Genomic DNA, 26,021 nt, shown 5'->3' with positions numbered 1-26,021 from the left:
CCAGGCAGCCGGAGACTTTTACCTGTCGCCCGGCCGTGTTGTTCGCGGAATTGGCCGCGTTTTCCGCTATATTTATAAGTTTTTAATCTGGCAACAGGATGCCGGTGCGGCCGTTACACCGTCATCCTTGCCTCGAATGGGAGTGTCGAGCCACTTGATAAAATCAATTCGCCGCGCGAGAACGCGAGAAAATACGACAGACATCAACACTCCATACAACCTGCCGTCCATCCATCATCTGTCCATCATCAGTCACCTCGGTCTTAACATCAGTACAAGCATCTATGATCACCCGTTCTCACGAACTCTCACAGCTCACACTATTTTCCGGGTGTCCGGTGTACGACAACAAGCCGACCCCCGCTCCCGGAAAACGATATTTCCTCATTTGCTGGCAGACTCTGCCGCGTTATTCCAGGTGCAAACAAAGTAGCAAGCCGGACCTCAGGCTCTCCAGTTGAGCCCCTCTGCTTTATCAAAGCCCGTGAAATTCTCCTTTCCATTTGCTCCAATTCTCTAAGATCTCTACCACTTTCATCCTTCCTCTAAACTATAACCGCACGCTTCTCTCCATATATGCCTCTAACCTAAACTATCCACTCATCCAGTGTCAACTGTCAACTCATTATCATTTCCTTACTGCTTACACGAACTCACTTCTCCCTCCAATTTACTAACCCCTCCCCCTTTTGCCCACAGCTCAGCCGTCGTTCGAGCGTCCTCCGAGTGACCGACGCGTGGCGCACGGTGAGACCGTGACCTTTGAGTGCGGCGCCGCCGGCCACCCCGCACCCCTCATCTACTGGACTGCGGCCACCAGCGGTGAAGCGCTCTTCGCCGGCGACTCTCGCGGCCGCTTCAGTGTCGGCGCGGACGGCAGTTTGCGCGTGGAGGAAGCGCGTCGCTCCGATCGTGGTTACTATTCCTGCACAGCGCTGAACGCGGTGGGGTCGGAGGTCGCTCGCGCTCACCTGGAGGTGGCGGAGAGCAGCTCTGTCCGACCGCCGCCTGTACTCGCGGTGCTGCCAGGGAACCAGACGCTGCCGCTGAAGTCGCTGGCGCTGATGCCGTGCCGGCCGGCTGACGGCCAGCAGTCAGCCGTCAGCTGGGAAAAGGACGGTCAGCCTATCAGCGAGGACAACCCGCGCACCAGGGTGGTCGGCAGAGGAGCGCTCAAAGTGGACGGTACGTAGACAGAGTGGAGGGGAGGGATAAGGGTGGTGGACGGAGGGACAGGATAGGGAGTTTGACCTAAGGAATATAGAGAGGGACGATAGGAACGTAAGAAAGGGTGAATTCAAGGGGCAGATGAACGTTTGAGTGGATTTTAAATCAACATGTGTTGGCGGACGTATAAGAGATTTAGACGATGAAGATGATGGGAAGTGTGTAAATAGATATATTTCAGTTCGCTTTCAACATTTCTCTATCAGGCATAGTGATGAATGTTACCATTTGATACAGCAGTGTAAGCGATTGGGTAATTGATATTCCGAAAGTATATGCTGTTTACCGTAACAACAAACGCAGGGGTCTAACAAGCAATGCAGGCCAGTGATTCGTGATATCATTCTTCTCTGACTGAAAGGAGGGCGGGAGGGCAGGCCGATAGACGAGCTGTAATAGCTCGGTAAACACTGTGCTACTAACAGGCCAGATTTATTACACCGTCGTCATGCTTATTTGCACGGCCCATGGCGCATCGAGGACCATAGCTCAGTGGCATTCTATGCCGTTATCTGCTTGTCTTGTTAGCCTGTCGAGCCGACCACACATGCTGTGCTATGTATTCATCTTTGACCTCTGGCTGACTTGTGCAGTTGCACTGACGTGGTAACACACATTGTAGCTTAGAGTTGCCCCTTCGCACCATCCCAGCTCACATTTAGCGTGTGTTTAACGGAACTTTGACCAGGCCATGCGTCACACACACAAGTACCCAGCGTCTCACTGGCACTGCTGACCTGTGCCCGACCTCTGACCCTCCCATATCTGACCTCTGACCCGCCCGTCCACAGACCTCCTGACATCAGACAGCGGCCTCTACACGTGCACCGTCACATCATCATCGGGCCAAACCTCTGCCTCAGCGCGCCTCACAGTCGCCAACCCGACCAACCCGAACGTCAACTTCCACCGTGTGGCCGAGCCGGATACCTACCCCTCTGCGCCTCAGCGACCGCGGGTCACCGCACGGAACGAGACCTCGGTGACTCTCTCGTGGCGGCCCGGCCAGCAGATTGGCGCCTCGGCTCTGCGGGGCTACACGGTGGAGTACTACAGCCCGGATACAGCAGACGGCTGGGTGACGGCTGTGCAGAGAGTGGCAGCAGAGACGGTGACAGTCACCGGACTCCGTCCCGACACCACGTATGTGTTCGGAGTCCGGGCAGAGAACGGTCAGGGGTTATCCCCACTCTCCGAGCTCTCGACACCGGTACATACGCTCGAGGCAGCCACAGACGGCGCAGAGGGACGCAGAGTGGCTGAGGCAGCCCTGCGACTGCAGGAGTTCACCGTCGAGCTGCGGAAGGCGACGCCGATCTCCTCCACCGCCGTCAGACTCACGTGGAAGGTTAGTGAGGTATAGCGCCGGATTCACGGGAGGGAGAGTTGGTGTTATTTTGATACGGTAAATTTTGAGTTGGATAGTGTAGAAGATTAGCGTTGATCGTTATAATTGGGTGATTCTTGGCATTAGTGATGTTTGTGTGAATATTAAGTGCATAATTAAATGGTTTTTAGTGCGTAGCTTTGAGTGCATCTTCGTTAGTTAATCCCTATGTTAGCGTAAATTATTGTTATTCGACGCTCCGTAGGACGTTCATAAGACGTTTCACTTTGCGTTCCCTGCAAAACAGCTATTTAATTTGATGCAGTTACATCGCTTGGTAGGAACAGACGCACTCAAATTAATGAAGGTAGGTCGTCGACTTGCAATGCCAAGCCGTCTTCCATACATTGAATACCAAACTTTAGCACAAAGACCGGGCTTAATCACGGAGTGGCTGAGCTTGAACGTGTCAGTTGGCGTTGCAAATACGTTGCAAAATCTCGTTAAATATCACGAGAAACGCGGATGTGTCTGGATCAAATTAAAACAGCACTAGCTGAGGACAGTGTAAGTTTGAACCTCAAGATGCGATATCGTCCTTTGTTCCACCAAAGGCGCCGCCAACTTCTTAGCTGGTATTGAACTTTGACGGTTCGCTTGGACGAGTTGAAGGATGTGTCCAATATATCAGCCTAATCATGGACCGGATCCATCATTTCCGCGAAATTTGTCTCGCTACAACGCGTCCTTCCCCGTCAAACGAATCAAAACTCATTTTCAAGTTTTGACACGGATTTCCCAAAGAGGCCTTCATTACGCGATAACCGGAAATTGTTCTTCACGAATTCTGAGAACATGCTAAGCCGCATTAGCATTTCTTATTGGCTAGGATCAACGTTCTATGTATTCCACATACCACAAATTTCCCTTTCACTCGTCACTAACTTCCTCCCCTCCTCTCTCTTCCACAGCTTCTAACAAACTCGGTGTTCATCGAGGGATTTCTGATCCGCTACCGTAACCTGGAGACGGGCAAATACGACGTGCTCAGCATCCACAACTCTGGCGGCAACGAGTACATCGTGGCCAGCCTCAGCAAGTTCACGCGCTACCAGTTCTTTGTGGTGCCGTTCTTCCAGAGCGTGCTGGGAAGGCCCTCCAACATCGAGGAGGTCCGCACCAACGAGGATGGTGAGTGAAGCGGGCGAGGCAGGGGACGATCATGATGTCGATGATGTCACCGTGATGTCTGACGGCATGTGTGTGGTCTCACCGTTGGAAGGTGGTTTGTATGAGTTGGTTCGTAGTTGATAGTTGAGTCAGAATGCTGCAAGCAGGTGTTGCTTCTTTTTGTCCAAACACGCTCCTCACATATGTTCTTGGTAATGGCTATATGGATACCGGGTACCGCCCGATACCACATATCTGGATAATGGATACCGTCTGGACCTGAAAATTAGGCTCGTTCTTCATTTCCATTCTGTCTTCGGTTCAACTTGTTTCAACCAGCCTGTTTCAACTTGCAAAGTTCACGGTTCAGACTACCACATCTGAACCCCCGCTCTACCATTCACTCCCCTAACCCTCTAACCCTCTCTCCGCAGTGCCGAGCGGCCCTCCGCTTCGCCTGGAGGTCAGCACCCTGAACTCGACGGCGGCCGGCGTATCCTGGCAGCCGCCGGCGCCGGAGCACCTGAACGGCGTCACCACCGGCTACCTGCTACACCTGCGCCAGCAGGCGTCCAGCTTCCGCTTCAACGTCACCGTCAACGCCACCACCACGCAGGTCAGGGCATATAATGTAGCATGGCGATCGTTGTGGCTCTTATGTTTCTGCGTTGTTTTATCAGAAGCGATTTTGCCTTTTCGCTGACGCCCCAAATTGGCTTACATAGACCATGGCTACCATGGGTTTGATTTACTTAATGTAAAATCCTATATTACTTTTGCGGAATGGCTTCTTGCACATTGAGCATTTGCTTTGAAATTGGTTATAAATTTACGGTATACCTAATGTCCTAGGCTTAGTTGTTGTGTTTCGCCGTAAAGTCACCATTGCAAAAGAAATTCACTAAACACTCCCACTAACACACCGTCTCCCTCCCTCACAGGTGATTCTGAAGAACCTGACCGCCGGGGCCGACTTCCTGATCCGCACTGCGGCAGTGAACCGCGCGGGCACCGGCCCCCTGTCTCCCGCGGTCGCCTTCTCCATGTCCCCGGGCGGGGGCGGCGGCAGCGGCGGGGCGGGTGACGGTGTCGGCGGCGCGGCGCCCGACCCGCGCCTGGCCTCACCGGTGAAGAGTGTGGTCAGTGAGGTGTGGTTCATCGCTCTGATCGGGACGCTCGTCGTGGTGGCGCTCACCGTCTTCGTGGTGGTCGTCTACTGCCGCCGGCGTCGGGAGAAGAAGGCGCTGGGAAACCTAACAGGTGAGTGAAAAACGTATGGTTGAGTGTGTGTACGGACAAAAGACATGTGCCCGAAAAGAATACGCTCGACATTCCACGTCAAATAAGCTCATTTCTCACCGTTACGTAATCTTTAGAGCTATAATATTTCAAAAGCTTTAAGCATCATTCATGTGAAGTTTTAGAAACGTGGGCTTAAGTTACACAACTTTATAGTTAATGTGGGGAATGGAATGTTAAATGCCGGGATAACCAATGATGCACGCGACTTACCAGTCATGTGCCCGGCCTTTGATTCATTGAGCCGTCTCCAAACTGGCCATCGCGTGGTCTGTGATTCAATAGCGTGAGCACTGTATATCGTTTATCCGTGCCAAAACTAGCAGGGCGGTATTTCATTTCTTGTAAACCTGCGTGCCATTAGGTTTGGCTGGGAATTCGAGACCATTGTGAGGTCATCAGGATCGCGCAGGTGCTATCGGTGTGAATCGATCATTTTTATCATTTATTAAGCAAAACAGAGATCTAGAATTTCACCGGAAACCATCAGTAGACCTCAAATAGTTACACATCGCTTTGGTCTTTCCAGTATCATCTACAACAAAGGTAAACGAATGCTCTTTGATCTAATCCATTCCGGCGCGATACGACCAACCCTCCCCCCTCTGACAATATCTGACTCCGCCTCTGCTGTGACCCGCCAGTGACCTCTGGGAAGCCGGACGACATCTCGCTGCTGCCGATGCAGGGCGAGCGCGGTCCGCTGTGGATGGACGCCTCGTTCCAGCGCGGCGACTGGCGCGGCCAGTTTCAGAAGGAGCCCGAGACCAAACTGCTCAACTGTGACGTGGGCCTCGTGAGCTCCGAGTACGCTGAGCTCGACCAGAGGAACGTCAGCACGTTCTACGGCGCGCCCGTGGCCGGTCACCGGGCCGGACAGGTGAGGAACTGGGAGAGAAGGGCAGCAATAGGGAGGGATGAGACGGGGATGGGTCTACCATAGGAAAGCATGCTGCCTGTGTGGCATAAATGGAATGACCACGTTGTTGTGCATAGTGTTTGAGAAAGAAAGTAACGATTTGTTGCAAGATAACGATATGCTGGATTCGGAAAAAGACCAGAAGTGCTGGATTGTCCAGAAATCACTGACAGTTTAGTGGCAAGGAGATGTTACTTGGAGGATGGACGGGAAAATGGATTGAGCAAAAATCATTACACGGCTTGTTTCGGATTTTCATCAACCTTACTACTCGACACTCGTGTCCTACAATCGACTCCGACGCAACCACTCAACACGCCCCACTGAGCCCCTCCATGACCGTTCGACCCGCTCCTCAGGAGGACCCGGCTCCGTACGCGACCACTATGCTGCTGCCTGGCTCGGCGCGCCACCCGCTGCCGCCCAGCTCCGGCTCGGACGAGTCCACGCCGCGCCGCTCGGCCTCCTCCGACCACTCGGGCCAGGTGAAGAGGTCCGGGTCGGACTTCTGCTCCGGACCGGCCGGCAGCTCTGGCTCCGGCTCCGGAGGCAGCCAGCACAGAGGTGGGTGGCCGGAGAGGCGGGGAGAGACGGTGGGGTGTAGCGGAGGAGCGCGAAGGCAGAGAGGAGGCTATTTTTTGGGTTAGGCCCTTTCGGTCTTACAAGACCATTTCAGAGCCGGAATGATGATAGGAATTAGGGGGAGACATTGGTCTGGGCGGGCACCCTAGTGAGTCGCCGGGGCTGAGCCCGTCCAGAGGACAGGCCACCCAGCCCCAAGGCACTCACTGCACCCGGCTACGGGGTGCGCTCCCTCGGGAGCAGCGGTGCCGCTCCAAGGGAGCAGCCCGCATGAGATAAACTTGCCTGTCTAGCCCGGAGGGGGGCTGCGGCGTGGAGGAGAAGGATTTCAGTATCCTGAGGATAGAAGCACGGAACCGTGACACAAGCTTGCACAGGGGCTGACATTCCTCCTTTTCACCCCGCAGGCTCGCGGACGCCGTGTTTCGAGGCACACCCCGGTATGCCCCCGTCTCTCGACTTCAATGAGTTCGCGCCACCGCCGCCGCAGTTCCCGCCACCGGACCTGACGAGTGGCGCGCGCGCCGCGCACTTCGCCCACCACCCTCAGTCCGGCTCGGCCGCCTCTGTGCGCGGGCTGGGCTCTCCGCGATCGCAGCGCCGCCACGCGGCCAGCTCGGGAACTGGTAGTTCGCGCTCGGCCCGCTCGGCGTGCGGCCGTCAGCCGCTTTACAACGTAAGCGGCGAGCCGCGAGGAGAGATGCGAGCGGAACCCAGCTGCGGTGAGGACGATTACGAATACGAGGCGGCACCGCTGATGAGTCGCGGCGGTCGGGAGCGGCGCGGGCGACCTTCCCGCGGCGGCGAGCCGCGGCTGCAGCTTCAGGAGCGTCCCGGCGCTCCTCACCTACAGCTGTACGGCGCTCCTGAGGAGTCAGAGCTCTCCGAGCGTGCCAGTCCCGAGTCGTCGGTGAACGGCGAGGCGGGCGGCAGCTGGGAGCCCACCTCCTGTGACGAAGAGAGCGAGCTCAGTGACACAGACGTCGGCTACAACGAGGCGGTGCTGCGCGCGGCTCAGCAGGCCGGGATCACGGTGTCGGGCAGCCGGTCGGGGCGGCGGCGGCACTCTCCGCACCAACACTACTCGACAGACAGCACGTACCAGGGCCGGCCGGCGCGGCACCACCGGAAGCGGGCCCACCCGGCGGCCAGCAGCCTCGACAGGGCGCACCCGCCAGGTACGTGTCCCATCTCTCCTCCCTAGACTGGCGCCACGGTCGACTTAGATATCAAGGTCAGAGTACGCTTGTTCAGGATAATGGTCTTAGTTCTTTCTGTTCCATATCTACTAGAGTTGCAAAGTTTTCCCCAAAGGCTGCTACCGGCACCGCCCCGCCCCACAAAAATTTTCTGGGATACCGGCATGCTACCACGCCCCAAGCAAAAAAACCGCCAAATTACCGGCATACTAAAAAACCTGCATTCTTGATTCTAGCTTACCCCTACAAGAGATGCCACATTTTGGCATGCAGTACCTGTCCCACCCAGCAGCCATCCATTGTCCAACCACAAATACCAGCAGGCTGATTTTGGCTGAGTTGGCCCCACAAATACCCACAATTTTGAAACTCAATTTCAGTCTATAACTGTTAAAATATCACCTGTAATCAAAGCGGTATTGCCTACAAAAAACTAACACATTCAGCAAAAAGGCGAGGACAAAAAGAACTTGAATTACTGAAATGTGTTTTTAAAGACTGGACAGTGAGCACTGAGCAGTAATCACATTTACATTTCACAGGTGTTCTACTTTTCCACATTTTCCTAAAATGTTGCAGGCCCCAGCCAAATGTTTAAAATCTAGATGGTCAAAACATAAACAAGTACAGATTCGGCCATCTTCCTAACTGAGGAAGCGAGATCAACATCTACTGTTTCCTATCCACCATGGCTTGCTGGTTCGTGAATAAGATACGAATCATGTAAAAAAATGAGTTAATAACTCACTGGTCCTGAGAACAGTCACCAAACAATATGTATAAAAACGATATCTTCCATCCTCTCCAACCTCAAACGGGAACAAACAGAAGGTTATGAAGGATTTCGAAACAAATGCGCCATAACAGAGGCTTTTAACCAGCTGAATAAAACGCTGCAAAAAAAGGTTTACGACTGCAAGCCACTGCCTCGTGAATGATTATATTAATAAAAATTATCCAACACAATATTAAATTATAATGAAATCAACAATGTGAGTGTAATTCACTACAAGAATATTCATTTCTCTTCAGTTATTCAACCAAAAAAGGGTATATGAATAAATACCTATTATGTCATCAGATTACATCCATTCATTAGGGGAGAGAGCATCTCAATCTTAAAAGTAAATCCTTGGTTGTATTATTTTGCGCCACTTCGTGTCAATTTTGCCTTCATGATGTGTTTTCTTGTAAAGATAAGACAAAATGTCAGTTCAAATCCATTTTCATTTAATTATGGGACCAAAGCCAGGCTCAGGGCTACCTGACACCTGCCTTTTCAGCTGGATTGTCAGTGTCAAATTCTTTGTAGACTGTAGAGTTTCTCAGACCACATCTCATGATCTCAAGACTCAAGGCCAGTTTCCAAACAATGTGTTTTTTGGTGTTTTGATTCTGCCTTTTCCCCTAGGGAATGTTGTCATGAACATTTATTTATTTTATTGTGTTATACATATTACCTACCATTAGACTTACTAATTGATCGTGCTTTTGCAACATGAATGAGTACTGTTAGAAATCGTGCACACGTCCTTGTATTCTGCTCCAATACACTTCAGCTTACCATTCGTGGTCAAGCGCACCGCCTGACTGACTCACACACATAACTCACTTCAATCGTCGACTCAATAACAATAATCGACACACATTATGAATAACACGTGCGCCTTCAACACTGGCGTCCCGCGTCTTCTATATTCCTAACAGTACCATTCCAATTCTTCCTTTTGTAGACCACAGTAGATTCTTGACAATTCTAATTATAACCAAGCCTGTGAAATGCTGAGGTCCATGTGTTACCCCTACCCTTAGCAATGGAACTTCTACCACAAAATGTATCTTGCAGTGGTTAATATTGCTGTTTTATTACAATTTGAGAGCCTCTTAGTGTCCAAAGTTTGAATCTTTTGCTGATTTTTTTTTGCACAAAATCAAAAATACCGGCATGCTACCGGCAAGACATGCCAGATACCACGAAAAAACCTGCGGTAGTGAAAAATTACCGGCATGCCGGTAGTGCGGTAGGGAAATTCTGCAACTCTAATATCTACAATGTAATATCAGCCAGACACAAGGCGCCTTTGTTTTGTATGACGTCTGGCGTTGGATATGATCTACAGCGAAGTATCTTTTCATTATCATTTCACCGACAGGGAAGTGTCGTGAAAAATACACCAAACATCCATCAGATAACTGTAACGGTTCCTGCCTCACCAAAGGAATAATAAATCACTGCATGCCTCATAACTCTGTAAATGTCTTAGATTTCCCCCGCGGCCTTTGTCCAGCATTCCGCAGTCCGCATTTCCAACATTCAAACGGCTCTACCCGTTCACAGGACCTGCGCCGGAGAGCTTCGCTCAGCGTGATTACCGCCTGGGGGAGGGACGCGGGGTAGACGAGAGTGGTCCCTTGCTGGTCAACGGCGCCACGTGAGCAGCTGATTGTGCTCACGGACCGGCAATGAACACGACGAACTGAACAGACTCATCGTCGAGTCCGATATCCGGCTCCCGAGTCAGGCCGGCTGATGGCTCAGAGTGAGATGAGCTAGAACCCTCGGCGAGGGAGAGTCAGTGTGCTAGTGAAGACTCGTGACGAGACATGCTTGTGCCACGATGCGCGTTTGTAAGCAGTGCGGTGCGCTAGTTGATATTGTGATCCGTATATTACGTTGTGCGCGCTTTGAGATTGTGTCCATTCATGTGATTTTGTTAAGCCTGCTTTTTACTTTTATAGAAGCGTTTTTTCATAGTTTCACATCGCTGCGTCCTTTCTCCCAGTCTGTTTTGTTCAGACAGTATGCTTAGTCTCATAGGTTTTCTACGCTTGTTACCGACAATACCATAACCGTTTTTCAGGCTTCTGTGATCTTTTGATCATCATTGATCACCGGCCCCGTATGACCACTTTTGTCGCCCCCTGGCCTGCCGTTGTTCCATTTGAACACCACTGTTGCAAACTGACTTTTCTGCGTGAACCCATTTAGCGAGCTGTCCGAGGTCCTCTCTGTGTGCGTGTTGGTCTTCTGTAGTGCTGATAACAGTTGGCATTGTTACCTATTGTCAGGTGCACCCGACAGTAGCGCTCGGGCCCGAGCCGAGAGGCGGCGTGTGTTTTGTGCGTGCACAACCGGCGTAGGAGGGCGCACGGGGCGCTCGCTGCGCCGACCGACCCTGCCGCTACCCTCGGCGGCGGTGGGGGAGAGAGTAGAGACCGCTACCATCCTGGTAGAGACCGCTACCATCCTGGTGACGCACGTACAGGCTGTGATAATTTATACACACGCGTCTCGGTGTGTGAGGCGGAGAGCGCCGGCGCGCAATAATTCCCCTTGTGATTGTGCGAGGACCGGACAGCGGCGGCGCGCGGCGGTGGCGGCGGCCCGATCTACTAGTCACGAGCTCAGACTCCCTCTCGGCTCCGTCAGATGCTGCTACTACCGCCGTGCTGCCGCCTCGCTCCCGTCCCCCTCTATCTCCAAGTGAGCGCGCTTTGTCAGAATATACGATCCAGATTCGTGCTGGCTCTTTGACGGTTGTGTCAATCGGACTGCAGAAATATCGGGCTCTCGAGGAGTGGAAACCATCGCATCGAGAGCAGCTAGGACGCTGGAAGGAGGTGTTTCGTAGAGGATCAGGAAGATAATGGTCCGCATGTTCCCTGATAATACAGACAGTTCGACTAAGTTTGGAGATATAATTGTATACCGGCGAAACGTAACGATAGCTTTTCTGCTACGCAACAGCCGTAACGATCCTTCTTCCGTGGAACGATTCTAGTTGGCTAGGTGTTCGAATTTAGTATCGATGCTCTAATTATGTGCGTTTGACAAGTTTTAGCTGACTGACGTGCCTACAAAAGAAAACAACTAATTTCCATGCACTGCGCCTACAACTAATCTAAAAAGCAGGGAGAGAGAATCAGCACGATAGCTTAGCTGTCACTTCCCTGGAAACGAAATAATGATGAAAAACTCCATTGTCAATAAGGTTTTCGACAAAACCACACATCATTTGTCATATGGCACCCAGATTGTTGGCAGACAGAGTGCCATCCCTTGCCGTATGCAGGAATTTCAGCTGGTGAAACCACCTCCACGGGACATAAAACTATTCACAACAGCTGTACCGTCCGTTCTGTCGAATCATGGTGGGCATAGCTCGTGGCCAGCGAACAAAGGTCACGCGCTCAACTCTCAAGTCGACTAAGTGGTCGACCTTATCTGTAAGTGTAACTGCAGTGACGTTAGAGGAACTCCTCCCAAACGGACTTCTCCCGGCACGTGACGCTTCACAGTGGTATGGTCACATAACTACCGACTGTGAGTCGGCTAATTTTGTCTGAGACTCCTCGCCGTGCCTTATATGAAGGGTCGTAGGGAGCGAAGTTCGAGCAACATTGCTCTTTAGGAAGGTCGTTTGTCTCACCATCGGGACGGCACTCGAAACCATTAACGTCACAGATTAGCGATGACTTGGGGCGCACGAGAATGACGCCACATCGCACGTCATAAAATAACATCTGAGGTAAGACGCTCCTCGATTCTGAAAGATCTTAAAGCGAGCTATCTATTACTTTTTCCGCGTCTTTTTAGCTGTCTTACGTTCCGAGATAACTTTTTGCGGCCAAAGTTGCGATATTTTAGAGTCGTGCTGATTTTCACTCACTTTTTAGAGTTCTTTTGCCTGAGGTTCACTTTTTAGAGTCGTGCTGAGGTTTATATATCTCAGCATAACTCAAGTAACCATCCAAACATATCCAGCATCCACCCCATCGAGACGAAGTGACCCTTCTTAAAGGAAAAAGTCTCTGAGGGGAACTGGGCGGCCCTTTAAAATCAGCACAACAGGCAAACAGGATCTGCAGAAAAGTCCGCACGGTTCGTCGGAAGGTCATGTCAGGCTCAAAAGAAACGATACATACGATTCGAAAGCTGACTGTAAGCTGAATCCAACAACGTAGTTTTTATCAAAATCGATCAATGGCTTTTTCTGGAAATTGCGTTTTTGTTAAAACTTTATATTTCTGATTCAACGGGCTGTCCCGGGCATTCCTGAAAACATAAACATGCTTATTTCGAGTTCCAGTGAAATCTGAACGCCAAAAGAACAATATGTAGCGAAGCAATGTTTCCAAACACTAATACGCATATTAAATACGCATATTAAACACGTCTAATACGCATATTCCACTTCCAGGCAAGTTTCGTGAAGAAATATGGCATGACGTCTGAACTATGGCATTTTGATATTGGTCCACTCTTTTAGGGGACAGATGTTATTCGATAACCGTTTCGAAGTTTCTCTAAACGTTCTCATTCTTGCATTGAGTGGTTATCGTACCTACATGTCTTTTCCCAATTTTAGTGCGTTTTGCTACACTAATAACAGAGCTGGGAAATTTTTGCCTCGGACGGGATGCGCGGAGAAAAGTGGACTGCGGGCAGTGGGCAGCTCCAAATTCCATAAGTTGTTTCCATTCGGAATTCGGATGACAAGCGTTATTAATGCTGAAATGCACTACCATGTGTTTAACTCCTGTTTACACATGGTAAGTTTAATGTTTGTCCCCTCCGTGGCCGAGTGGATTAAAGCGCCGGAGTCCGACGCTTTGCCGGTAGTGAGAGCCCGGTTCAAGCCCCGGCGCGGGCGGCCACATTTAGCTCCTACGTGTAATGGCGTGCGTGTCTGTGGCAGGGGCCGCACAGAAGCCAGGTAACGTGAGTGAGCGAAGGGGGCCGTGTCCAGTCGTGAGGGCACGTTAAACGTTCGGACAAAATTCTGCCATACAACTGGAATTGCGCGATCGGGTGGTGGGGTCAGGGTCAGCACAACAAGCCATGCTTAGTGCGGGCTCTGATTCCTCAAATCCACCCATTCAACCATTCGGACTAAATTTATAAAAAAAACTCGGCCGCGTTTCGGTTTACAAAAAAAAACTCATTCAGTGTTTTTCCATGATTGTCCTTGTACCATTTGTTTACCTATAGATGGAAAGATGACATAATAAACATCCATCCTCGTTTAAATCTCGTTGTTCAAAATCAAAACAACTTTATTCGTAGATGAGGCATCTCATGTCGAGGTATGTTCTCATGTCGAGGCAAATAAATCGCCGGTGTGCTGTTTGAACCGGGGCTTAGGGCAAAATGGCTAAAATACATAAGTCTAAGGGTTTGCCAATACCTATCTCCTATCCTACAAATTATGGGATGTGAACGCCCTTGGGAATGAAACAAAGCTGAAACAAAAGGCACTTTAATTGGGATGATATTGGTATAGGAAGAATCTTTCCCAAGTTTGAAAATGAAGGGTCAGTGTCGTAAAAAAGCGTTAGGGTAGCCCCTTTGCCCCGGTCTCCACTTCCTATCAAGCAGCACATGACACATATAAAGTAAATCGGGTATTGGATTGAACTCTAATTGTGTTCGTCGTCTAAGAGTGATAAAGAAAACATAAATGACTTTGTTCATACTTCATAATTTCGAAATGTCATGCATAGCTGACGGCGACCTATTCTGCAATCTCTCACTTGCGAAATCACGCTCAACCGCGAGCTCACTCGAGAAACATATCGATCGCATGTCGAGATAAAGACAATACTGTATCTTATCCGTTGGATGACACTAGCCCCACGCGCCTGGTGGTAGGCTGCGCCGCAATGCACCGACAATCCTGCCGCTAGATGGCACTAACTCTGAGCGCCTGGTGGTAGGCTGAGCCGCAGTGCACCGACAATCCTGCCGCTAGATGGCACTAGTGATGGACGCCTACATGGGCCATACAATACATGCCTAAGCGGCCATACATGCAATAAAACAGTGGGTTCTCGAAAGCAACGTTACGGAATAGAGTGAATGCTGATTGCTGATACGATTGCCCCGGTGCCCCCCCCCCCCTTCCGCTTATGCTTCAAGGGACGAGCTATCGCCGTACGCTCAAAATGTCGGAGGAAATTCTACGCTGGTGTGACCCATAAGAATTCATAAGGTCACAATATCAGTATCCTTGCTTTTATTTCAGTTTCAGCTAAGGATTATAAAGGCCAAGCCTTTTTGAGGTCGAAAATGGCAAAACGTGACGTCATCCTAACTTCATTTGTGACCAACCCATCATAGCCTGTTTTTTTTTTTCACAATATGTAAAATTGGTGCCCGGAGCGGTCCTAAAAGTTTGGTGACGATATCTGCAGTCGTTTAGGAGACATTACGGAAAAGGACAGGGAGGCGTTTCGCCCCCCCCCCCCACCCACGTTAAGGGGGCGTGGGTTATTTTTTTTCACGGGAAAGCTTACCTACATCTATTTATTTATGGCAGGGGGGTTGTTTTCATTCACCCCTCAGGTTTTTTCGAGAATATCTTCAAAACGGCTGGAGCTAGAAAGCTGAAATTTTCCTAAAACTTAACTGGGCACATTCCCTGAAAATTCAAAGTTGATACGTTTATCAGAGGTGGTTCCAGGGCATGGGGAATTGGGAGGTCGTATTCGTGAAGCGAGTCATTTGGGTGAAGATCACGATGCTGATGCATAATAACTGCAGTTGCCGGCCGCTTGCATTCAGTAGATAAGCTTATATCTCAGCTTCCAATCGTCCAATCGACACCGTTACAAGCACCAATCGATAACAAATTTAAATACCTAGCCAAGTACCAAGTACCTACTTTAACAAGTACCAAGTAGCCAAGTAAGTAGTTATTTCTGCATGCACTTATGTAGTTACATGTACTTTAGCAGTTTTTCGCAAATGTCTCAGCTGCCAGACGTCCGATCGACACAGGACGGACACCAATCGATCCCAAATTTTATGCTTGAAGTTATTTTTTGGCCAGCAATAAGTACAGCCCTCAGCACACTGCTAGGTATTCTTTTTTTCGACAAAACCGATAATACCTCAAATCAAATACTTTGTTATCATTCAGTTGGAAATTATTGCACATAAATGTGCCACATGCTCCACTTGTTCGATTGTGCCTAACAATATCCCTGAACAATGTATACGCATAGTGTAGTAACAAAAAACAAAGGTTTGGTCGGATGTCTATCCGAACACCAATCGAACTCATTTTTTTAAACTTTCAAGCATTTTGGCAAGTGACAAGTACATGTGCAAGTACAGCAAATTCTTCGTGAAAATCTCAGCTTCTAGAAGTTAAATTGACACAGGACAAACACCAATTGATCCCAACTTTTATAGTTTCAAGTTTTTTGGTAGGTAGCAAGCATATTGGCTCTGGCAAGTAGGTACAGCAAGTTTTTGGCGTATATCTAGGCTTCTAAAGTCCAATAGACACGGGAAAAACACCAGTCGATTCTAAATGTTATGACTAATCATTTTAAGGCCAACGCAATGCGAAGCGAGCGCAAGATATCTTGTAGTTGTACCTATTTTTGTTTAGCTTGAGACCGTCCGACTCGACTGCACCTGTGCGGGTCGGGTAAGTCATCGTGTGACTTTGTTTACCACTTTACGGCCGCCGAGCCGTCCAGCAGCTGCTCTGTACGGATTTTATCCATCCTAGCAGGAATTAATCTCACCCTACGCTACATTTACCTACTAACTTCATTCAGACTTCAAATGGTTGGGCTAAGGGTGTTTGATCCCTGACAACATAGTTGGCTCCCCTGTTTGGATGTGCTGGACAATTCTACGTGAAATGGATGTCAAAAAAGTAGAAATCGAAACACTCTTAATTCCTGCTAGGATGGCATAAGTCCCTACGGTGAGCTTGCCGTGCGCTGCTGTCGCAGGGCGGAGCAGCGCTGCGGCGCAGTCTACCCGGCGGGCGCTCGGCCACGCCGCGCGGAGCGTTCCCTTATTGGCGGACCGTGGGTCACGTGACCAGCGGTCGATGTGGGGTCAGGGCCGCGGCGGCGGGACACTCTGGCACGAGAGTTGGTGGGGACCGAGTCGTTACCCGTATGGTGAGTTTATCGGGGTCGGACTGCTTAGCCGGCTCCGTCAGCTCGCTCCACGGCGCAGCAGCGCGACTTGTTGAGAGCCGGTGAATGGGACTGATGTCCTATTCTAAGGTTATGGTTGCGCTGGGCCGTTTACCAGGGAGGTTGAACTGCAGTCCTTCCACGACTTTGGCAGCCCACCTTTCCCGACCTGTCTCCATCCCAGTGTCAATAATATCATGAGGCAGGACCTAGCGAAACGGGTGTTTTAGCGCGACACGACCTTACCGTGGTTTGATCCCTCGCCCGTGCTGGTGGTTTGCCAGCCACGAACGGCAAATTGGGGATTTGGCCCATGGTCGAGCTAGAGCTGCGCGAAAAACTAGCGTGCTGTCAGTGACGAAAGGACCGGGTGCACTATAATTAGGCTCAGTTCCTCACACATCGTGACAGGTAGGTATTTGCCCAGTCCTTTTGGGTCTTAGTCGTAGCCCACTGCGTTGATTTCGTCACTTTCTGTATCTTCTGGCAGTATCTGTGCTCTATAGAACTTCGCTTAGGATAGGTACTCAAAGGTTTATTCGCAGAATAGGCAAAACAGTTTCATAATATACATACATTCATACATACATTCATACATACATACATTCACAGACATATTCATAGAAATAGACTAAGTATCAGTAATACAGTCGTATCTATCACATAAAAACCTTTGTGGTCACGAATCATTTCCGGGAGCACTCTTCATGACGTATGTATTCTACCCTTGCGTAGGAAGTAGAAACACTATCCCAAAGTTTTCATCAATCCCTAAAAAGAATCGGGTTCGATATCCAGAGGTTCATCTCTCACATGCCCTCGAGGCTTGAACGTGAGCGTCGCCGTGAGGCCGACGGAGACCATGCCTCCGGCAACAAGGTACAGCTCTGCGAAACCCAATTGCTCAAACACCACCTCGGAAGCGTAAGCAACCAGCGGCAAGCACAGCGCTGCAGTCAGGAAGATGACGCCGTAGATTTGTCCCGCGTGCTTGGGACCGAACGTCGCCGCGGTGCCTGTCAACACTACTGAGTAATTGCCCGATGCGCAGAAAAAGATGCACCATAACCAGACGAGGAACACCCCCTGAGTGGTAAGAGACGTCGAGGGGAAGGTGAACAGCAGGGCGCCAAAAAGACCACTGAAGAGAACCATTGTGGGCTTGTAGCCCCAGACGTCGCACACGAGGCCCCACACCATGCGTCCGAGCATGTTGAATACAGAAGAGCCCATGCCCACCATCGCCAGGAAGTGGTCGTCCTTGATGAATGTCTGTCCAAATGCCTTCCAGAATGAGTTGATCATGGTCATACTGTAGGCGTTCATGACAAAGCCGAGTAAGAGTTGAAGTGTTTGAGCGGTTAGCAGATCTTTCCTCCATGCTTTGGGATCGTCTGCTTCAGCCCCGTTCGTGAAGTCTTGCTTTTCCGGCAAGCTTTCGCCGGCATCTTGAGCTCCCGGTGCGTCGCCTTTCACTTCAGTCTCCTCAGACAGTTTTTCACCATGTCCTGGTGGCGGACGACGCACGCCCAGCACTCCACACAACTGCAGAGCAGCACAAATCGCACCCTGTATCAGAAACAACGACGGCACACGGTCCAGCAGCGCATCGTCGTGGAAGAAGCCGTCGTCCTCTGTCGAGACGTTCTCTGGGTTCAGGTAGCTGGTCTGCACTGAGGTGAGGATGATACTGCCGAGGCCGTAACCGCCTATCACAAGACCGCTAACCATGCCGCGGTTGTGAGGGAACCACTCGTGACCCATCACCATTGGCGTGGTGTAGGCCAGACCAACGCCGAAGCCACACATCAAGCCATACGACAGGGTAGTGGCGGCAAACGAAGTCTGTATGGTGAGACACGTGAGTGCCATACCGACCGAGGAGAGCACACTTCCAGCGAGGATCGTCAGACGAGGCCCAAATCGCTGGCAGGCGACGCTCCCAAGCAGCACTCCCGGTCCTTGTGCGACACCCTGCACGGATCCGATCCACGTGGTGTCGCCGTAGTCTACCGACAGGCCGAGCCGCACGTGCAGGTAGGACGTCATGTAGGTGGTGAGGTTGCCGTATGTGTACATGATGCCCAGCGAGAGGTGAACCAGGAATCCAGCGGCCACGGAGATGACGCCGCCGCGCGGCAGGCGGCGCGCTCCATCCCAGAGACGCCGTGCGCGCGAGCCGACGTCCATGTCGTCCGGTCTGCTGATCTGCTATCTCTGCAGTGAGTTTCCCTTGAACCGCTACCGCTGCCGCTGTACTAGACCTCCGCGAACCCGCTGTCGACAAATGCGTATGGTAAAGTGAGTTATAGAATTGTCGTGAACGTTACACATGGTAGTACGGTCGGCTACAGTTTGATCAACAGGGACTCTTATTGGCCCATGCATCACTGGAGTGATGCATTGCCCAGCATCCAAATCGACCCTGCACCAGTATTTGAAGACTACCTTGAAGCTGAAGTGCTCAGCCTCAGGATGCAGACCTGGCTTCCGTGGTCCAGAAGTGCAGGCAGCTGGATTTCGCCAAGATCCACAAACACTGGACCATTCAGGACTAGATGTGCGTCCTTTTTAGTGAAGAGGTGCCCTTTGTGCTCTTTAGGTCCCGAACTACCAGAACGATCGAAATGTGGGCCAACAGCAGCTCTGAGGAGTCCGCTATCGAGATCGTGAAACATCTGCTGAAGAATCTCATGTGGAGCATGATGAGCTACAGAGGCTCTCTGATCTTTACGAGGTGCCGCGGGGACAGACCGTGACTGCTGATTACTATGTCAGGGAGGTGCTGAAGAAGATTGCTGCCACAAATATGCTGAGGAAAAAGGTAAATGGTTCAAAAACCAGTCAAACTTTCGTCGGATATGTCCAGGGCTACTTTCCAGCAAGAAAGGGCTCCGAGCTTATCACGCCAGGAAGACCCAGGACTGGTGCCGAGCGAGGTTCCCAGGCCTCTGGGAGAAGGGGACATGGTCTGGCAACAGTCTGGACCTGTTCCCGATACAAATTATCTTGACGATCGTCAGAAAAGAGCTCAGCAAGCTTCCACCGGCTAGCTCAGCTCAGAGAGGAGGCTGCTAGAAGTTATAAACGGCATGGCGTAGTTTCAAAGGAGAGACTCTTGAAAACCTGAAATAGTGAAACGTGACACGCTGGAGGCCGTGTATGCGACTGAATGGGGACTATGATAACATGAACCGTGAAATAAATTCGAGTACTTTATAAGTTATTGAGGATAAAGCAGTCGCGCATCAATTTCGGAACATCCTGTAGGTTAGGCTAACAGCATTTGGTGCAATACGAAGTAAGGGAACCGTGCGCCGAGTTCTCACCTGAAGTGGTAGGTACACCTGATCGGTGTATGAACGAGTCCGCGGATGGTCGATCGCAGCGAGAGACACGCCGATGGCAGTGCTTGTGCCGACTGCCTCCGTGCTCCCAGAGCTCAGATTAATAAGCGCTCAGATTAACAATGCGTACGTATCTCCGCACTTGAGCATGATAATTAAGATCTCCCGAAAGTATCGGTGCATTTAGAGGACGGCGCCACCTATCCAAGCCTCGGTCGAGCGGAAAAGTTTGAGGGTCACCACAGCGGGCTCTTGTCTGAAAGTTTCTCGTTAAGTGGGTGGCCACGGGCCGTGCGTCATCAGACACTCTGGAGCGCACTTGAGGAATATTGTACTTGAACGACTATGGGCCCAAAACTAACGGTGTCTTCTAAATACGGTGATAGGGTTCAAGCAGTTAACACGCGCTTCGTTGGACTATTCCCGGATGCTGCCGCCAGTTGGGATCTTATCATGGTAGCCATGACACGCGTAGTTTGTGATCAATCGGAATCCATTCTTCGCCAGCTGGGCTCCAAAGCCAATAATGCAGAAACACTGACCTTGACTAGACCTGTGACCTGCTAACAAAAAAGATGTGCACAATGCCCCTAAGATCCTTCTTGTGAGCTTTCTATTACCGCTTTCTCCTCTTTCTACGGCCATCCGTTCGGAAGTTGACAAGGGGCACAACCTGTACCCCTCCCAGCAGGACGATTTCGGCTAAATAGGTACAATAGCTCGGCGTGGGTTAGGTATAGGTATAAGTAATTATCATGAGTAAGGATGATTTGCAAACAGCGCACAGGTGCTGAGGAGTTCCATCCCCGGAGAAAATACATGCTGCTGTGTCATGTGTGGCAGTCCCTCCGTTATCAGATCAGGGTCGAGTGCCCAGATAGCGGTGGTGTTAATCTGGGCCAGGTGGCAGTCAGCCGGTGGAAGTGACGCAGACGGGTCTCGGCGATCGCAGTAGGACACGTATAAATACTGCAGCCAGGTGTGTAATAGGGTGCAGGAGACAACAACTCGTAACACGATCCTGTTGTCAATTAGCATGCTGCTATAGTTATGCTATTAGCACAGCCAAAGCACGGTTGTATGCATGCATACGACGAGTATAGCTATGTGCATGGATCCGGGGGAGGGATCTTGGATTAGATCCCAAGGATTTTGATGTCGGATCCAATGGGATCATAGAGATCTGGCTCTCATATTTGTGAAGAGATCCATTGGGACCATAGATAAGATCTGAGCCCATTTTTTGTCTTGAGATTTGGTGAGATCATATATCATCACATTTGTCGAAAATATTCAAGGATCGCATGCTGAAATACGTATATAGTTCTGCTTCAGGGATATGTGATCGCACATTTCAGTACATAGTTTTGTGGCATTTAGGTGTTGACATGAAATCACATAGACATATGGCTGCAGAGGTTGCATATGGTGGGATCCACTCGGAGCATGTATTCATGTTCTTTATTTTTTCGTCAGACCCTATGCAATCATGTATCTAGGACATATTTTCTTATATTTTTTATAGGTTCCAACGGATACACAGATCATAGTTCGTCGTTTGTTTTCAGATCAACTGGGATCATAGATCCAGCGCCCAGATCCACGCACATGTATGGTTGTAGGTATGCTGCAACAATTAGTTTACAATTAGTTACAATTAGTTACAATTAGTTTTTAGGACCTATGTAACGGGCAGCATGATAAGTCCCAACAATATAAATGTCATTTTTTGTGATGCAATGAGATGTAAGCGGAATGTTTGAGTGGACAATGGACATATTATTTCATAGAACATGATTTTTTCTCATTCCATCCCACTGAACGTAAATAAATCATAGGCACATTACGATCCAACGAATTATTTGAACAAATTAACATTGCAAGCATTATCAGAGAGCGCAATACATATCGTTTTGGCGGAACCATTTCAGCCAGATATCGATCCAAGCGCAATCTGTTCAAACACATGACCGAGCCGTATCTCATGCACAATGCGCACGCCTATCATATCGCGATACCAATTCCGTATCTCATCAGCTGCATTTGTTGACAGCGGTCCAGCAAAGGCCAACTTCCGCTGTAGCGGCTCAGCGGTGTCTCAGCACAGTCAGCAGGTCGGCAGACGCACGGACGTCATGGACGGCGGCTCGCGCGCACGGCGTCTCTGGGATGGAGCGCGCCGCCTGCCGCGCGGCGGTGTCATCGCCGTGGCCGCTGGATTCCTGCTTCACCTCTCGCTGGGCATCATGTACACATACGGCAACCTCACCACCTACCTGACGTCCTACCTGCACGTCCGGCTCGGCCTGTCGGTGGACTACGGCGACACTATGTGGATCGGGGCCGTGCAGAGTATCTGTCAGGGTCCGGGAGTTCTGCTGGGAAGTGTCTGCTGTCGCCGATTCGGGCCTCGTCTGACGATCCTTGCTGGAAGTGTGCTCTGCTCGGTCGGAATGGCGCTCACATGCCTAACCGTACAGACGTCGTTTGCCACCACGACGCTGTCGTATGGCTTGATGAGTGGGGTCGGTATCGGCCTGGCTTACACATCGCCACTGATGGTTGGTTACCAGTGGTTCCCGCACAACCGCGGCGTGGTCAGCGGTGTGGTGGTCGGGGGTTACGGCCTCGGCAGTATCATCCTCACCTCAGTGCAGACCAGCTACCTGAACCCAGAGAACGTCTCGCCAGAGGACGACGGCTTCTTCCACGACGATGCGCTGCTGGACCGTGTGCCGTCGTTGTTCCTGATACAGGGTGCGATTTGTGCTGCTCTGCAGTTGTGTGGAGTGCTGGGCGTGCGTCGTCCGCCACCAGGACATGGTGAAAAACTGTCCGAGGAGACTGAAGTGAAAAGCGACGCACCGGGAGCTAAAGATGCCGGCGATAGCTTGCCAGAAAAGCTAGGCATCGCGGAAGACCCCGAAGAAGACGATCCCAAAGCATGGAGGAAACATCTACTAACCATTCAAACCCTCCAACTCTTACTCGGCTTCGTAATGAACGCTTACGGTATGGGCACTGTGAACTCGTTCTGGAAGGCCTTTGGACAAACGTTCATCAAGGACGACCACTTCCTGGCGATGGTGGGCATCGGCTCTTCTGTATTCAACATGCTCGGACGCATGGTGTGGGGCCTCGTGTGTGACGCCTGGGGCTACAAGCCAACAATGGTAGCCATCACCGGTCTCCTGGGCGCCCTCCTCTTCACCTTCCCCTCAACGTCACTGGCCAGCCAAGGGATGTTCCTTGTTGGATGTGGTCCATCTTTTTCTGCGTATCGGGCACTTCTCTGTGGTTGTGACGGGCACCGCGGCGACGTTCGGCTCCCAGCACGCGGGACACATCTACGGTGTCATCTTTCTCACCTCCGCGCTGTGCTCGCCGCTGGTTTCGTACGCCGCCGAAGTTGTGCTCGAGCAGTGGGGGTTTGCCGAGGTGTATCTGGTCGGTGGAAGCTTGGTCTGCATTGGCCTTGCTGCGACACTCACATTCAAGTCTCGCGGGAACGTGAAAGACGAACCTCCGGCTGCCGAAGCGGAGGTATCGGCCTTATAGTGCTCAATGAAAACAATGTAATAGGTAATGTTTCTACACAAGACTGGTTTACAAGCGACTGAACACAGTGTGAGCAAAATGAAATATTCTAGCTGGGCTCGACTTTTCAACACTGTCATGATCGAGAACTTATGATTGACAACTTTTCAGCTTTGTCGGTCTCTCTCTCTCTCCTCTCTCTCTCTCTCTCTCTCTCTCTCTCTCTCTTCCTCTCTTCCTCTTCTCTCTCCCTTCCCAGTTCCCCCTCTTTTTCTCTCTATCTCTTCTCCCCCTCTCTCAACAGCGACAAACGTCGCTGATACTTCCTATTCTGCAACGACCGTGCCGCATTCCTTCGGATGTCGTGTTGCAGCGATCTTGTAAAACTTAACCCTAGAACGCCTAGGGGGGGGGTTGTATCAACCCCCCCCCCCTGAGGTTTTTTCGAAGTGCACGCTAAACGGCTTGTCGTAGCGGGCTGAAATTTTCAATACCCTCTGGGGCAACCTTTGCGCATCTTTTGCCGAAAAAAATTGATCGGGTCATGTCAGGTCACGGAGTGACGTCATAAGAGGTACAGCCTCCGGCCGACAGTTACCAAACGTGTGCGCCGAATCCCTAGGTTTTCTGCCGGTGATACCCACATTGTTTGATGGATCATGATGAAACTTCCCATGCATGTTGGGGCAAGCATTGGCTATCGTGTGGTGCAAGAAAATTGACCGGGTCAGGTCAGGTCACGGAGCTATGACGTCACAAGAGGAACAGCGTCCGGTACTATTTTTGAAAAGCGCCCGAACCACTATTTTGCTAATTCTTGTCACCTCAATGGGAATATGCAGCAATATTAGCTTCTATAGGGAGCAAATGGACCTCCCAAATCCAAAAATACAATCAGATTTCAAAAATTTAAATTTTGATTTTTCGAATTTCTGCCGCCGACTGTGACCTTGCCGACTTCCGGCGCTCCCAACGCGCCATTTTTAGAGCTATAGGGAAACGAAATACATACCAAACGATAGAGAATTGATCAAGGAACACGATAGTGAAGGTTTCAAGTCGATATCTCCCACCGTTTTGCCGCAATCGCCGCGGAAAGTTGAAAAAGTTTGATTTTTTTCGGAAAATTTGACCTTTGACCGGTCATAAGTAGGTCAAATGTTGACCTAGGACCAAAAAATATACCACCAATCGCGAGATCTCGTTGAGAGCAATCCGTTGGTTTTTTTCCGCTAAGCTCTACGACCTTCCGTTTCGAAACGCCAGGGGGGGGGTCGTAACAACCCCCCCCCCTGGTCGTTCGTTATGAGAAATGGCCTGGTCGTGCGAGGGTTAAAGCATACAAGTGCGATGTGACATACAGTCATTAAAATTAATGGCACAGAGCGTCGCAAGGATATGATTGTGTTTTGAAATGCGCTGATGCACTAATAACTATTAGCACCTATACGTTTTGTCACGAATGCAAGCATTGCTTAGTGCTGGCACTTCAACCACCGGTGGTTGACTCAATGACAATACTGAAAAAAACATTGTAACGTGTAAACAAATACATAAGATACCCCAAAACGTCATAGCGTGTATTTCCCTTCAGTCCCGCGAAAAGGTTAAAAAGTGCCCGTGTCCGAAAATGCAGTCATTTTTTGGAATGTATCGATTGTCAACCCACTTTAGCAGCTGGTTCGTTGTCCTTTCCTTTCCCACTGAGCAAGTACAAAAATAAGAACACATATTGAATGACCCATTGGCCATCGTGTTAGGTTAGTTTCCTATTTCGTACGAAGCTTCAACCATGGATGATTTCAACTATCTCACTTATCCTGTGCCCCGTAGGGGGGGGGGGACGGTCCCTTCTTCTCATATTCTGTCGATATCTCCCTAAAGTACAGCAAATATCGCTCCCAAACTTTCAGGATCCCTCCGGGCACTAATTTTTCACGTTGGACCCATTTTTCCAAATCTATGATAGGTTAGCCAAAAATGACGTCAAAATAACGTCATGTTCTGTCATTTTCGACCCAAAAAAGGTTCCGCAGGAAGAGCTGTCACGCCTACAGCTTTGAAGGTATCGAAAAAGGTCCAAGAGATTAAAAATGTAGGATTAAACGCGCCACAAAACTATCTCGAAATTGTGAAATTTTGGAAATTTGACCTCCAAAAAAAAAAAACATTTTTGGATATACCTACCTAATACCCTCAAAATCTCCCAAAAAACTATCAAAACTTTGAAAAGCCGGAATATATGCTATGGAACCCAAGCTTTTAAATCGATATACAAAAGTTAAGATCAACACCACGTTTTTTGGCTAGGTCATGGCTCTTCTCAAAATTGATGACGTCAAATTTTCAAACTCAATTTTAGCCGTTCTAGACCACGAAACGCAAAACTAAGACCACCATTGGATTCCCCGTGACAAGCTGCATCGAACAAGCACCCGTTTTATGCAAAAATATCAACTTTTAATTTTGAC

General features: G+C 50.2%; 3 protein-coding genes across 3 annotated transcripts in view; 2 read left to right on the top strand and 1 right to left on the bottom strand.

The window, feature by feature from the left end:
* Positions 1-11,245, top strand: part of LOC122380822 (roundabout homolog 2-like) — a 95,659-nt gene extending 84,414 nt beyond the window's left edge. Inside the window, exons 6-14 of the mRNA XM_043364308.1 lie at positions 700-1,185; positions 2,019-2,575; positions 3,526-3,745; positions 4,159-4,340; positions 4,666-4,984; positions 5,668-5,903; positions 6,302-6,506; positions 6,932-7,702; positions 10,062-11,245. Coding sequence (XP_043220243.1) covers positions 700-1,185; positions 2,019-2,575; positions 3,526-3,745; positions 4,159-4,340; positions 4,666-4,984; positions 5,668-5,903; positions 6,302-6,506; positions 6,932-7,702; positions 10,062-10,159 — 3,074 coding nt within the window. The 3' untranslated portion in view covers positions 10,160-11,245. The remainder of the gene's footprint in view (positions 1-699; positions 1,186-2,018; positions 2,576-3,525; positions 3,746-4,158; positions 4,341-4,665; positions 4,985-5,667; positions 5,904-6,301; positions 6,507-6,931; positions 7,703-10,061) is intronic.
* Positions 11,246-17,180: 5,935 nt separating this feature from the next.
* On the bottom strand, positions 17,181-20,571 carry LOC122380821 (oxalate:formate antiporter-like). The gene is made up of 2 exons (XM_043364307.1): positions 19,996-20,571; positions 17,181-18,943 (listed from the first exon to the last, which is right to left on the bottom strand). The coding sequence occupies exon 2, from the start codon at positions 18,854-18,856 to the stop codon at positions 17,438-17,440; it is 1,419 nt and encodes a 472-aa protein (XP_043220242.1). The 5' UTR covers positions 18,857-18,943; positions 19,996-20,571; the 3' UTR covers positions 17,181-17,437.
* A 1,577-nt stretch (positions 20,572-22,148) lies between these two features.
* LOC122380805 (MFS-type transporter AFUA_1G00970-like) lies at positions 22,149-23,870 on the top strand. Its single transcript, XM_043364277.1, has 2 exons — positions 22,149-23,236; positions 23,855-23,870. The coding sequence occupies exons 1-2, from the start codon at positions 22,149-22,151 to the stop codon at positions 23,868-23,870; spliced, it is 1,104 nt and encodes a 367-aa protein (XP_043220212.1).
* The last annotated feature ends 2,151 nt before the right edge of the window (positions 23,871-26,021 follow it).

This window comes from Amphibalanus amphitrite, unplaced genomic scaffold (assembly GCF_019059575.1).
Source record: "Amphibalanus amphitrite isolate SeventyFive unplaced genomic scaffold, NRLGWU_Aamphi_draft 000107F_arrow, whole genome shotgun sequence".
Lineage (NCBI taxonomy): Eukaryota > Metazoa > Arthropoda > Thecostraca > Balanomorpha > Balanidae > Amphibalanus > Amphibalanus amphitrite.
The sequence above is the reverse complement of the archived record's forward strand: the minus strand, read 5'-3'. Positions and strand labels throughout refer to the sequence as shown.

Bases quoted from the DNA above. Each gene is read 5' to 3' on its own strand.
- LOC122380821 (XM_043364307.1), bottom strand. From the start codon at position 18,856: ATGGACGTCGGCTCGCGCGCACGGCGTCTCTGGGATGGAGCGCGCCGC.
- LOC122380805 (XM_043364277.1), top strand. From the start codon at position 22,149: ATGGACGGCGGCTCGCGCGCACGGCGTCTCTGGGATGGAGCGCGCCGC.